At 33.8% G+C, this 14305-nt stretch overlaps 1 protein-coding gene across 1 annotated transcript; it reads right to left on the reverse strand.

Annotated features, from left to right (window-relative positions):
* Positions 1-815: 815 nt before the first annotated feature.
* On the reverse strand, positions 816-13994 carry lnpa (limb and neural patterns a). Its single transcript, XM_051118787.1, has 13 exons — positions 13871-13994; positions 12517-12605; positions 11511-11552; positions 10414-10601; positions 10219-10277; positions 10057-10097; positions 9191-9274; positions 9067-9118; positions 8772-8960; positions 6471-6576; positions 4634-4704; positions 4238-4393; positions 816-1764 (listed from the first exon to the last, which is right to left on the reverse strand). Exons 2-13 carry the CDS (start codon positions 12541-12543, stop codon positions 1601-1603), a joined length of 1179 nt encoding a protein of 392 aa, XP_050974744.1. The 5' UTR covers positions 12544-12605; positions 13871-13994; the 3' UTR covers positions 816-1600.
* Between the last annotated feature and the right edge of the window lie 311 nt (positions 13995-14305).

Consider the following 14305-nt stretch of genomic DNA (forward strand, 5'->3'; position numbering starts at 1 on the left):
CTATTACAGAAGATTCAAACACTCACTGATGCTCCAGAAGGAAACATGATGCATTAAGAGCTGGGGATGAAAACTTTTGAATAGAATGGAGATGTGTACATTTTTTGTTATTTTGCCTAAATGCCATATATATATATATATATATATTTTTTTTTTCATTCAGTACTGCCTTTCAGAGGCTGCAGAAGATACTTACATGTTCCAGGAAGACAAAATGTGTTACATGATGTTACAAAATATGTTTCAAAAGTTTTCACCCCATGGCTCTTAATGCATCATGTTTCCTTCTGGAGCATCAGTAAGCGTTTAAACCTTTTGTAATAGTTGCATATGAGTCCCTCAGTTGTCCTCAATGTCCATTGTTGGAAAGGATTCAAATACACGAAAATGCAGGAAAACCAAAGAATATGAGGGACCTGAAGGATTTTTTAAATTTATTTTGAAGAACAACAGCAGGCAGTTTAACTGTTCAGGACAAACAAGGACTCATGAACAACTACCAAAACAAACAAACAAACAAACAAAAACAGCTGTGGATCATTCAGGTAACAACACAGTATTAAGAAATCAAGGGTGTGTACATTTTTGAACATGGTCATTTTTGTAAAAATTGTATTATTTTCTCTTGTGGACTATATGTAAACATATTTTATGTGAAATGTCTTATTCAGGTCAGTACTAAATAAACAACAACATAACCCCTCTTATTTTGGTAAAATAACATTTTTAATGATTCTGAAAGGGGGGGGGATGTAAACTTTTGACTTCAACCGTATTTTTTTAAATTAAAAAAAAAAAAATCTGCAACATCAGCATACTGTTTTAAAAACTTTATTTCTCATATTTTACCTTGTAGACAAAATAAAAACAGCACTGCATTTTCACACATTATGCTATGCTTAATAACCATTAGACAATTCATCTGGTTTTCTTCCATCTTGAAGCAAGTCAACATAAAGGCACATAAGGCTGAGAACACTGAAGGGCTGTTTTTACGCTGTAATAAATAGCCAGACATTCCTATGGCGGTTCCTGAACAGACATGTAAACATGGGACGAATCTCTCGTTGCACAGCACCTAATGTATGCTACACTTCAATATCAGGCACTGAGAGGATATTAATAACTATAAATATCATAAATATACTTTTGACCAGGACATTTTTGCATTATTCCATATTGTAAATAATAATATTAAATACATTCTGTCACAAAACAGTGCTTACATGGAGCATGAAATGAACATAAATAGCTGCTTTTCTTGCCAACTAATAATATAACAAAAGAGTTATTTGCTGAAACTTAAAAAGTTTAGCTTTTACATACAGATTCTATTGTAAACAAACACATGACTATTTAACCCAATAATGTAACTAATTATTGCAGATTCACAGCTCTAACAGGTAGAAAAAAAAACCCTCACAAAAATCCCACTGACCACTAATTCCTTTCTACTTAACTTTACTTTACTAATCTATGAAATAACACTGCAATTATAATGTGTACAAATTAAAAGGAAACAAACTAAAGGTAAAGAATAGGAAAAATCAAACCACACAAGATGAACAGACAGGTTCATATTGGCAAATTCTCTCTCACTTTATTCCACTTCCATGGCGGACACGTTGTGCTCGTCATCTGATTTGTCAGGGAGGCTGGTGTGGAGATCTGGATCTTCTGGCTTCTTCTCTTCTAAGAGGCTCTCTTCTGTTTGCTGCTCTCCAGGTTCTCCTTTTACATGCCCTGGACTGGCTGCTTTACCCTCTAATGAACAAACAAAATGAGTGCTTTTTAGCAAGATTCAATTCAGTGCGAAAATAGGCATATAATTGGATTTAGATGGAAAAAGTAAATACAACATGGCTAGATCTAAATTTGGAGCATCATTATTTATACCACCATTCATACCATCATAACCTAAAAGTGCTCAAAGTTAAAGCATTAAGGCATTGTAGACATAATATTACTTTCTGTAAAGCTGCTTTGAAAATTACAGTAAGTTTGGTTGTCTTTGTTGTTTAATAATATTGTAGACCTAACTTAGGCTAACAATGACAACTGAAAGCTTCATCCACGTCCACCCAGACCATCTACTCAAACTAAACTGCAAAACGGCTAATTCAAAAACTGGCTATGGCGACACAACCATAAGCACATGATGAGAGTCAGAGGGTGGATTAATGTAAAATTAAATTACTACCAAAAAACAAAAGTATGGACTTGCTACCATTTAAAAGTTATGGGGTCGGTAAGATGTATTATATTTTTGAAATAAGTATCTTATGCTAACCAATGCAGCATTTATTTAAAAAAAAAAAAAAGTGACCACACATATCTGTGAAATATTTTTAGAATTTAAAACAACTGTCTTCCATCTAAATATACTTTAAAATAAAATGTATTCCTGTGCTCAAAGCGGAATTTTCAGCATCATTTCTCCAGTTTTCAGTGTCACATGATCCTTCAGAAATCATACTAATATGCTGATTTGCTGCTCAAAAAACATTCTTCAATGCTTACTTATAATTATTATAATATCAGTGTTGCAGACTGAACCAGGGGTTTTTGACGAATAGAAAGTTAAAAATAAATAAAAAAATAAAAACTTAAAATAGAATTTGTGTACCAATTTAAAAGTCTTTACTGCTTCTTTTGATCAATTTAAAGTTTCCATGTATTAATTAATATAATTAAAAATAAAAAAAACACTGGTAACACTTTATAAGGATCATTAGTTAACATTAGTTAACTACATTAGTTAACATGAACTAAGAATGAACAACACTTAAACACCATTTACTATTGTTAGTTCATATTAATTTCATTATTTACTAATGCATTATTAAAATCACAAACAATGATTGTTAACTTTTATGTACAGTGAACTAACATGAAAAAACAATGAATGACTTTTTATTAACAAACAATTAATAAAAATGAATAAATACTGTAATGAATGTACTGTTCATTGTTTGTTCATGTTAGTTAATACATTAACTAATGTTAACAAATGACACCTTATTGTAAAGTGTTTCTAAAACACCTTACTGACCCCAAACATTTGAACAGTAGTGTGTACACACATATATAATATAATATAATATAATATAATATAAGTGATTTTTCATTACCAAATCATTAGAATGATGTCTGATGGATCATGTGATACTGAAGACTGGAGTAATTCAGCTTTGCATCACAGAAATATTACATTTTAAAATCTTTAGTCCCAAAAGAAAAAATATTTCACAGAATTACTGTTTTTACTGTATTTTTTATATAATAAATGCAGCCTTGGTAAACATATAACTTAATATTTAAAAATCTTACTGACCTCAAACTTTATAATTAACATTATAATTTGATATTTAGTGTTTTCACATCTAGGTGGAAAACACAAATAATTTGTACTTCAGTCTGTTCAAAATATATGAAAAGAAACTTAGCATAGTAAATTTGTTGTTTTTTTTGTTTCTGTTGTACTGAAATCGTATCGAACCGTGACCCCCGAACCATATTTTTATATATATATATATATATAAAAATATGGTTCGGGGGTCACGGTTCGATACGATTTCAGTATATATATATATATATATATATATATATATATATATATATATATATATATATATAAAAGTGTATAATATGGGACTTTTAAATCATAAAATACTGGCTAGAGTTATCACAACGCAAAATTACTCAAATTAAATAAATTACAATTTTTACATTTAAAAAATAAATAATAATAATAACTAACAACTAAATTCCAGAAAGATACATGATTGTATGCACACACACACACTCAATGTATCATCAGTCACCACTTGCTATTGACTGAGCACATAATAACAGAAGAGAGAGCAAGACAGGAGTGTGTGTGTGTGTGTGTGTGTGTGTGTGTGTGTGAGAGAGAGTGCGGCAGGTAGAGACACAGGGTAAAGCCCTACTAACTAGGCATCACTGTGGGGGGGAATATAAGACTCTAAAGCCTTTAATCACCTCACAGATCTGCTCTCAGCACATCAGCAAATGTCCTCTCAGAGGGCACGAGCAGCAGGGACTCACACACACATACACACACGTCTCATCTCACACTCACAACAGACCTGCAGTAAACAAACCCACCCCTTCAAAAATCATCCTTCAATACTGCACACAAGTCCTCAGAATATCAGGAGCATCTAAAAATCATCTCCTCCTGCTGCTCAGGTGAACTCTGGAGGAGATCTGGTACCTGGGGCAGGTGGAGAGCTAGACAGGTCTGTCTCCATGGCAACAGCAGGGGGGTCTTGGCTCGTCTTGGTTTCTGCAGTGAATTCTGGGAGACGCGGGGCCTGGGGACGTGTCTTCCGGGCCGGGTTCAGGAAATAACAGTAGGCACATCTGAATGCTAATCATAAGTGATAAAAAAAAAAAATAATAAAATAAATTAATTAATAAATAAACTCAACTCATCTGAATGATTCTCAGACACATGAATATGAAAATAAACATGCGGCACATTAACGATTTGCGAACGCATCAGAGGGACAATGCGTTCACACTTACTTACATTTGGAAAAAAAAGTCCTCTTCTGGTTTAAAGAGCTCAGTGACATACTGAACAGTTAAACGTCAGTCAAATTCTTACCAATATATTCAAACTCCTCCTTCAAAGCCATGCCATTGTGAGACAAACACTGCTGGCATATCAGAGCATATCTGCAATATAAAGAGAGAGAAATTATTTCAAATGAAAATCTTAAAGCATTGTTTTGGTTCTAATGGTGTGTTCACACCAAAAGCGAAGCGAATATTGGCACTGCATTACTCGCGTTAGATTACTTGTGGGATGTTTTGTGAAAAAAATAAAATAAAAATAAAAACATTATGACACAGCTGTCAAAATGGATGTGTCAATATAGTCTTCGCTGATTGGCTTGCTCAACAATGCGTCATAAATTTTCCGCCTGATTTTCCGATTAAGGCGAATATTGTTCGGTCAGGCAAACACGTCGATCAAATTCATGTCATTCATGTCACTTGCCACAAATTTGCGACTATTTGCATCTTTGTATTGACATTGTATGTAATTTACTTAAGCTAATAATTCAATATGCTTTTGGATGTGCACACACCATAAAGAGTTATGAAACCACATGACACTAAAATCGACCATATTTACACTCTAAATATATGTCGCTGGTCTGATAAACATAGCTTAGGCTTCACACCTCAAAGCTTCATACATGTCCATCCAGACCATTTAACTCAAGCTAAATTGCAAAACAGCTGGGAAATGGTCATGTAAAATTAAATTCCAAATTTTTTACATAACTGTCTTCTATTTTAAAGGGACATGTGGGATTAAAGATTTTAAAATGTAATATATTTCTGTGCTGCAAAGCAGAATTTTCAGCATCATGTGATCCATCAGACATCATTCTAATGATTTGGTAATCAAAAAACAAATGTTATTTCATAAATGTATTTATTTATTTATTTATTTTCCCAATACAGTTAACAGTTAAAACAGTTATGGAAAATATTTTTGTTCAAACTGTATTTTATTATTGTTATTACTGTTATTTATTTTGCATTTATAAATAGAATGTTCAAAATACAAGTATTTATTAGAAATAGAAACATTTTGTAATGTTTTAAATGCTTTAATTATCACTCAATTAAAATTAACTTCTTTCAATTTTAATATAATTAAAAATATAATTCTGTGATGCAAAGCTGAATTTTCATCAGCATCATTACAGTCTTCAGTGTCATATGATCCTTCAGATATCATTATAATATGCTAATTTTCTGTCAGTGTTGGAAACCTTGTGCTGCTTCATATTTATTTATTCATTTACTTTGTAACCTGTGATGCTTTTTTCAGGATGCTTTGATAAATTAAAACGGTAGCATTTACTTCTGAACTGCAGTGTGTTTGAATTACTGTGTATATTATTTTATAGACAGAAACCTTCAAATGTAAACATTTATTTAGTTTATTTATTTAGTCCCATTAACAAAAAACTATGGATTTTTTTTCCATCCATATTATTTTTATGCCAGGCCCAATTAAAGTTTGATCGCTTAGGCAAATATGTCTACTCGAGTTTTGCGTATCATTTATGTGTGTAGCACATAATGGATAAGGATACACAACATTTCACAATACTCTGAGCAATAATAAAAGTATATTCTATAAACCAATCCTAATAAAATACAAGGCCTGAGAAACAATGTTTTACTTGCAAATGTATCTTATTACAGAAGCTAAAATGCATTTAACAGTTTTCAGGTTTTCTTATCAATTTTTCCCCCTCCAAAATGTAGCAGGCAAACTGATATTTATTCTGTGGGCTTGGCTGAACCGAAGCTGAACTTCTCAGTATTATATGGTGATTTTTCTTTTTCGGAAATCATATCACACCTTGATTTTGCTCAGTGTAAAGATATAAATCATGATTTTGCAATAGACCATTCACCTGTTCTGAGGTCCATCACCCACTAGGTACTCAATGACCCTGTCCATGGCACCTCGCTCTCTGGGGAGGACGGGTCTGGCCAGCGGAGGACCTGGAGGGTGCATTCCTGCGAACACACACACACGCACGTGTCAGCGCGCTCTGCAGACGTGTGACGGTATCTGTGGCTCAGTGCTGCGTGGCCGATGATGAATGATAAGAGGGACAGCTTTTAATAACGACACTGATATGGACCTCCCTCCTCATGCCCGCTGCGATCCACACTCATAATTAATATAATTTAACATCAAGAGCAATCATAGCGAGAAGACTGGTCATTTCTGCCAGACTTGGCATAGCCAGGAATCCCTGCTGCTTACTCATTTACCGGCATATGGAGACGCCGCAGTGGACCAAGGTGCTTTTCACTTCCAATTTCTTCCTGAAGGTGTTTGCTTGAACAGGACCCAGAGCTGTTTGCACACAGTAAAACTCGCACGACTAAAACAGCAGGGCCTGTGTCACCTGTCAGTCACTGCTAGCAGATGTTTGTAGTCGACTGGGATAAAAAAAAAAAATAATAATAAAAAAAAAAGTGCTCTCCATCCAAAGAATAAAGTTAAAACAGACTGCAACCGCTCCTTTGTTATTTTAGCAATAGTTATACACTAATATAGCATTTATTAATATTTGGAATTTACTATATTTTCAACGTTTATTATAAATTTAGTCTAAGTTTTAGTCTAGTGTCTGTAAATATTAAGCTGCATTAAATTACTATTAAAATATGAATTCTGAATGTTCTGCATCTTTGTGTGTGAATGAACGGCAAAGGTTTTATACGGTTTTCACTCTCCTCAATAACAAAAGTTTATTACTTAAATTAATGATAGTACTACTAATAATGAAATTGTTATTAAAACATTATTATAGGATGTTTTCCAGAATAATTATTTACCAGAAAAATGTAATTACACAACACAGTATTAATAGAATGAATGAATAAATTAATGAATACTTTTTTTTTTTTTTTATTTAAAAAAAAAAAAAAAAAAAACTAATTAGACATTGATTATTAAACTTTAATGAAATTTTTAAAATGGAATCCAGAAAATTATTATAAAACACAGAATAAATAAAAGTATAGCACATTCAAGTATAGCAGTACAAATAAAACTGAATTTGAGGGAAAAACAAAACAAAACAAAACAAAACAAAACAAAAAAAAAAAAAAAATTAAAACTGATTTACTAGAGCCTTTTTGGGCAAACATCTTTAAATCGTTGATTAAAAGTTAAAATACAGGTTAAAAATTAAGACTGCAATTTCTTTTGTTCATAGTCACACTGCAAATGGAAAGTTGAGTGCATTGCATCATGGGATAGACTTTTTGTTAAAATTTAATAAATTCATTAAAATGGAACCAAGAAAATGAATGAAAAAAGAATAAACAAAATTATAGCACATATAAAAGTATACCAATATAAATAAAACAGAAATTGAGAAAAAAGTAAATCAGATTTACTAGGGTCTTAAAAATAAATTTTTGTGAAACATTTAATCAATTGTAGTTAAATTATGTAAGGTTTACGATTTCAATTAATTAGACATGCCTTATTATTTTAATTCTTTTGTTTATTTATTTATTTTTGTAACCATTAAAACGGAGTCTAGAAAAATGTAAACAGAAGAAAAAAAATTAAATGGAAAAAAATTAAACAGAATTTGGGGGGAAAATAAAACTAATTTTTAATGGATTTTTTTAAATGCTTTAAATAAATTTTAATAATTTTAGTTTTAATTAACAACAACAGACTCAAAGATCTTCTTGTCTGTTTTTTTCTGATCCAATTCTCAAACTCTTCATTACTAAAAGCCTCAATTCATTTACTCTTCAGATGAGGTAAAATGCATAACAACAACTCCCAAAAATTTAGCAATAATGAATGAGGAAGAAAATGTATTTACAAAACAATGATTACTTTCACTTCATTTGTCAGAGAGGAAATGAAAGTTCTAGTCACGCAGACTGCAATGTGCGCTCTGATTACTGTGAATTTTGGCAAATATAGTAGGTAAATCATCTATAAAAAAATATAAATAAAAAATAAAATAAAAATCCACATGCTAGCTTGCAATAAATAAATAAATAAGCACTGGCATCAACCACCAACATCCCTCTGATTTTAGGAGTGTGGTTATATAACTTGTTGGTTGTCCTTTAAACAATAAAGGAAATCAATACAGATCTGTGACGAAAAATCCTTATTAACCCATCTATGTCAACCAAAGCCAGATGTTTAGTGAGGATGTGAGACTCACCCATCGCTGGTCCGGGTGTGCCAGCCGGGGTTCCAGGCCTCCTGATCAGACCATGTGGGGTTGAGGTACTAAGCAGACCTTTTTCAGGTGGCCCTCCCGGGGCAGACAATGGAGTAGGGGGAACTGCAGGGGAAGGAACAGGAGGTGGACGTCCAGCAGGACGAGGGGTCACATGCCGCTGACGCAGCTCTGAGAAAGAAATTACATGATTCTCAATAGTGAAATATGAAACCTGATAAGCTTAAGTCTACATTTGGGGTCAACTTCAGAGGGGATAATAGATTCAATTGCACACCTTGGCCTTGTCTTGGAGTCGCAGGCGGGCCACTGGGTTGAGCCTCTAACTCCTTTAAGGAAAACCAAACAGGAACATAAATATTTGCATATGTAATGCATTCATTTGTAGACAATGTACTTACAAGCTTTTTCTTAGAGTCTGGATCAAACCGTTCCAGAATCAGCTTGGCATTTTTGTAGGTTTCAGTTTCCATCACCCGTTCAAGCTGTTTGAGAAAACATTGCAATCAGTGACGTCAAATAACGAACATTAAATACTGAAAACATATTGTTAAGAATTTCAAAAACCTTTTCAAATTCAAAAGTCAAATGAAGGAGCTAGACCTGCTGCACATTTGAAAACAGAAAGAAACTCAATCTGTTTTCTCACCGTCCCCTCCTTAGTTTTATTTTAAAACTTCATATCAGGGAAAGAGCAAATAGTGCTAATTATTTAACTTTAATGAATAGAATAATTACAAGCCCTACTGCGATAATGGGGAGTGTGAAAATCCATCAGCTGTAATTATTGAAAGTTATTAGACATGACAGTGGATGACAAGCAATTTCTCAGATTTATTTCCTCCCATCACTAAACACTATTAATTTAAAGACAAGTCGTTAGCCAAGCACTTTACCAAGTAAAGTCTCTTTGCCAATTACCCGCTGTCTTCATTGATTTCAGATTATTTATTAGGAGCAGAAATTATCTCTTTCTCTCACTGACAGCAGAGGGACACAATATGATGAAAGGAAAACAGGACGCTGTTGTGCTAACATTAGCACAGCGCTAACTCACAAGGGACCCTGAGTGGGTGAACTCACTCATATTAAAACATCTAAACATACATGAGAGGGCCTGCGCTCATGTAGCTCTCAAGTCCTCTATACAGTTGTGAGAACAGACAAAAAAAAAAAAAAAAAAAAAAAAACATATGCAAACTAGGCCAAAATGAACTACACACCAGGAAGTGACACTCAAAGATAGACACTGCTACTGATTACTCACTATTTTCTTTTTCTCTGCTTTCAGCTCCTCTAATTTTTCATCTAAGATGCAAAAAATAAAAATAACAGAAAAATGAATGCATATATACGATTAATACTAACTCATCATAATAAACGTCTTTATAATGACATCAAACAATTAAGTTCAGTGAGAATTTCTTACTGTTTCTCTCCGTTCGTTTGTTGTATAAAATAATCAGCAGTTTCCTCATCAGCCAAACTCTGCAGGCAGGAAAATAAACTCATTTATAAAGCCATCATTATATTTTAAAAATGTACACTTTGAATCAAAACCAAATGCATATAATTTACATTCATCTATTGGTCTGGATTCAAAAACTGAACCCAAAGTACTTACAACAGAGGAAATATCAAGAATGGTGATGCCACAATTAATTTTCCCATCATCTGCTCTGGGATGTACCACGCGTAGACAACCGTACAGGCTATCAGGTACAAGAGGACCGAGTACAACAGCAGCCTGTAAACCCATAACTTCAGCTGCTTCTGGTTCTTCTCTCTGTATTCCTCAAGGGCCTGGATATCCTAAGGGAGATCAATTAAAACACTCCATTAAAATTAAAACTCCACAGGGTAGGAATTAGTCAGTTTCATTCACATACGGAGCAAGAAATATCACGAAATCTTTAAAACAGTACCTAGTATTGAACACTAATCCAAAACTACAAATACATTTCACAAATAAAGTCAAATATCACTGTGTGCATGCAAGTGCTATCAGAGAAAGCACATAAATTCAGGGATATGGGGGTATGTTTTTAGCAGGATCATGGCAAATAAACGCAAGCATGATGGCCTAAGGACACCAAAATACTACAAAACTTTAAAATATCCTTCAGAATACAGAAAGTGGAGGAAAGAAAAGTTGTTTTGTCTAAACTTGAATTAAATCCCCATGACCTAAATACCCAAGGCAGAGCTTGAGAGACAGGCTCTGTTTAGAACCGCAAAATTTAATTTGTGTGCTGATCTAATCTCGCCGTGTTACGAATCAGGTCAAACGTGTTTAAGTAACACGTCTTTGGCTTCTAAACTGCAAATGTACAAACAAGTTATTTGCACAATACTCAGTCAAGCTCTAAGATATGTCAACTGAACAGACCTCTCTGAGTGAGTCAGTACTGTTTCTTCTTTTAAACAACCTCTATCCTAAAATATCTAATGACAGTTACACAGTGCCTGTACTGCAGCAGACATCTGAGTCTGTCTGTAACCTTGTGTTATTCTATGAGCCACAACTGAACCTTTAAAAATAAATAAATAAAAAAAGTCATCCTCCAAATTATAATTATGTATACACACACACACACAAACATACAAACATATATATGCACACATATACAGGCACTGTATTTAACAACAGTTCAAGTATTTCAATGCTCTAATTGCATAAGGATAATGCATAATGTCAGAAAAGCATAGAAAGTTTTATACCTTATCAAGACCCTCCAAAACCTCTACAGTGGTCGGCTTCGCCTGTGAATGAATACAGTACAGTTAGCAACAATAAAGCAAGCTCTCACCAAAAATAAAACAATCTTTGCAGTTGAAATTGGTAGGATGCACAAAATGTACAAAAAGTATTTTTCTCTTTTTTAGATTTCTATATACCTCAGCATGTTTTTTTTTTTTAACTCATTAAATATCAAACCACACTCTTAATAGTAAGACTTTTATTTTCTTAATAGTAAGGAATAGTTGACCCAGAAATTAAATTTGCTGTAAATTTGTTCACCATCATGCCATCCAAGATGTTTATTTCTCAATCTGAACAGATTTGCAATTTAGCATTACATCACTTGCTCACCAACGGATCCTATGCAGTGAATGGGTGCCGTCAGGTGCCGGCAAACAGCGGATGAGAACTCCTTACGAAAATCAAGCATCAGAAACAGTCCAGACCAGTTACAATCAAGTATTTCAGTGGATTTTGATCCAAGATGCAATTTTGATGGACATTTTCACTGGAGGAAGTGTTATTATTGAGACTGCTATTTTGTCCACAAATGAGAATTTAAGGTTAAAACACTTTAATAAATTATTTGTTTTTTTTTTTTACAAACATGCAGCTTTGTCCTGCAAAAAATTACTTGTGGTTTATTGTCATGTTTTATCAGCTGTTTGGACTCTTATTCTGATGGCACCCATTCACTGCAAAGGATCCATTGGTGAGCAAGTGATGTAAAGCACAATTTCTGCTTGGATTAAGAAATAAACTCATCTACATTCTCGGATGGCCTGAGGTTATTAAGTAAATGTTCAACAAATGTTCAATTTGTGAACTATTCCCATAAAGCTTTACATATAAGACAACTGCACACCATATATTTTTGTTGCATTTCTTTTAAACCACATTAAAATCAAACTGCAGATCTTAAAATTAATATTGCTTTGCACGCAAGTGTGCGTCCTACAGTTTGAGTGACTGAAGCACATTTACCCTCCACCGAGACACTACAGCCCCCATCTTGTGAGGGCAGTCCTTCTCTCTAAGCCTGCGTTCTGTTACTCCAAGCCAAAGCCAGACACCTGTTCACAAATAAAGGCAATGGTTTCTTTCAACAATAACAATATTTAAGTTAAAAACAAGATCATGATAGATGTTTTCCACTTGGGAAAACACGTGGATTAGAGAAAGGATTATAAAACCTCAGTAGGCGTTAATTTACAAACATTTGGATGCTTAAGTCACATTTGTTGTACGTGTGTTTATCTTCCAACAAATGCAACTTGAGTTTTTTTCTTAGAAGCAAAATTATTTTTCTGATCCATTTGATTTTTAGTGGATGAAATCAGTTGTCCTCAAGCTCACACAGGTGTAGAAAATCACATTAAGTAGCAACATGGCCTACTAATGTTTCAATACTTCTTGTCTTGTTTTTCAACAGTACATCTATTGCTTAGTCATTTCAAACCAAACAAACTTCTTTTCAAGAAATGCTTTCCTTAAAGAGTGTATTTGTGCTATCTTTATCTTATTTTCCAAATAGATGTTTTGTTTTCAGTTGCAGTGATATTCAGAAATCGTGGCTTACATGTGTGTTTCTGAACCCACTGTATCTCACACATGCAGGGTTAGATGCATGAGATCAGTGATATCAAGTATCACCACAGCTCACATAAAATCTGGAGGCTCTGAAAAGTAACAAGACACTCCTCTATTTTAAACTGCAGCGTCCTCAAGAGCTCAGACAGTGGGCCCTTCAACCCCAAACTTGTTTGAGACTGTACAAATGTGGACAGTGGTGAGAAAAACTGCAAGGAGGACCAATGGAAGTCAGTTTATTTATAACTTCATTCAGCCTCACCCTTCCAGCTTACAAATGAGTTTTAATATTTAAAAAATAATAATAATAATAATAAAATAAACTCAAGCTCTTATATATCAAGAAACGTCAGGTCGGTTGTGATGCTTTAAAACCCTTAAAATAAATTCGCACGATATGCTTGAAGCAATGACAATGAAGAAATGAATGTAGAAAAAAAACTTCACGAGTTACTAATCTCATTCTGTTAGCTAAATATAGTAGGTAGCAATATATGCTTTTAGCATAGCATAGGTTTAACGACTGATTATGTTTCCTTCAACTTAAATATCAGGAATGCTTTAACTTTTCATTGCATATTTAACAAGAATCACTTTGAGACAGTCTAACTCGCCACTGTCAACTGATACAGCGGACATGATCAGACGACGTGTTGTGCTCTCTTTCATGCACGCATTGGTACGCAGCTTTATTGTGCATAAACACGCCGAAAACCGACACGACAAGACATAATTCAGGATGCCTTACCCGCAAATAAGATATCCAGAAGAGCGTTATTATTCTCCAACTTCAACAGCCTACGTCATCAAACTGTTCCCACAACCCCACGCGGCACGGCACGCCTCTCCTTGGTCACGTGATCAAGTACTTTCTCTCTCAAAGCGCGGGAAAATAGAATGAGCTGCATGCAGTGCTTCCGCAGAGCTCGCGTCAGTACGGAAACAAATGATTTATGGCAAGACAATTACATATATTTGGCTCATATTCAGTGGTTTGATTACAATGCTACAATAGATAGTACAAACTATTATTTGTTAATATTGCATTGTGTTAAAAATGCTCATAGAAGTGTTTTAACATTCTCTACAGCACGTTTTTGAAGTAAAATTATACTTTTGAAGTGGAAGTATACTATGTGTCAGGAGCATTCACTCAATATCTTTATCTCATTTTTGACCGAGA

The sequence above is a fragment of the Labeo rohita genome, chromosome 9 (genome assembly GCF_022985175.1).
Source record: "Labeo rohita strain BAU-BD-2019 chromosome 9, IGBB_LRoh.1.0, whole genome shotgun sequence".
Classification (NCBI taxonomy): Eukaryota; Metazoa; Chordata; class Actinopteri; order Cypriniformes; family Cyprinidae; genus Labeo; species Labeo rohita.

Coding starts and splice junctions, on each gene's coding strand:
- lnpa (XM_051118787.1), bottom strand. CDS start 12,543: ATGGGGGCTGTAGTGTCTCGGTGGAGG. Junction 8,961..9,066: donor GACTCCAAGACAAGGCCAAG/GTGTGCAATTGA, acceptor TTTCTTTCTCAG/AGCTGCGTCAGCGGCATGTG. Junction 1,765..4,237: donor TAGCTCTCCACCTGCCCCAG/GTACCAGATCTC, acceptor TTTGTTCATTAG/AGGGTAAAGCAGCCAGTCCA.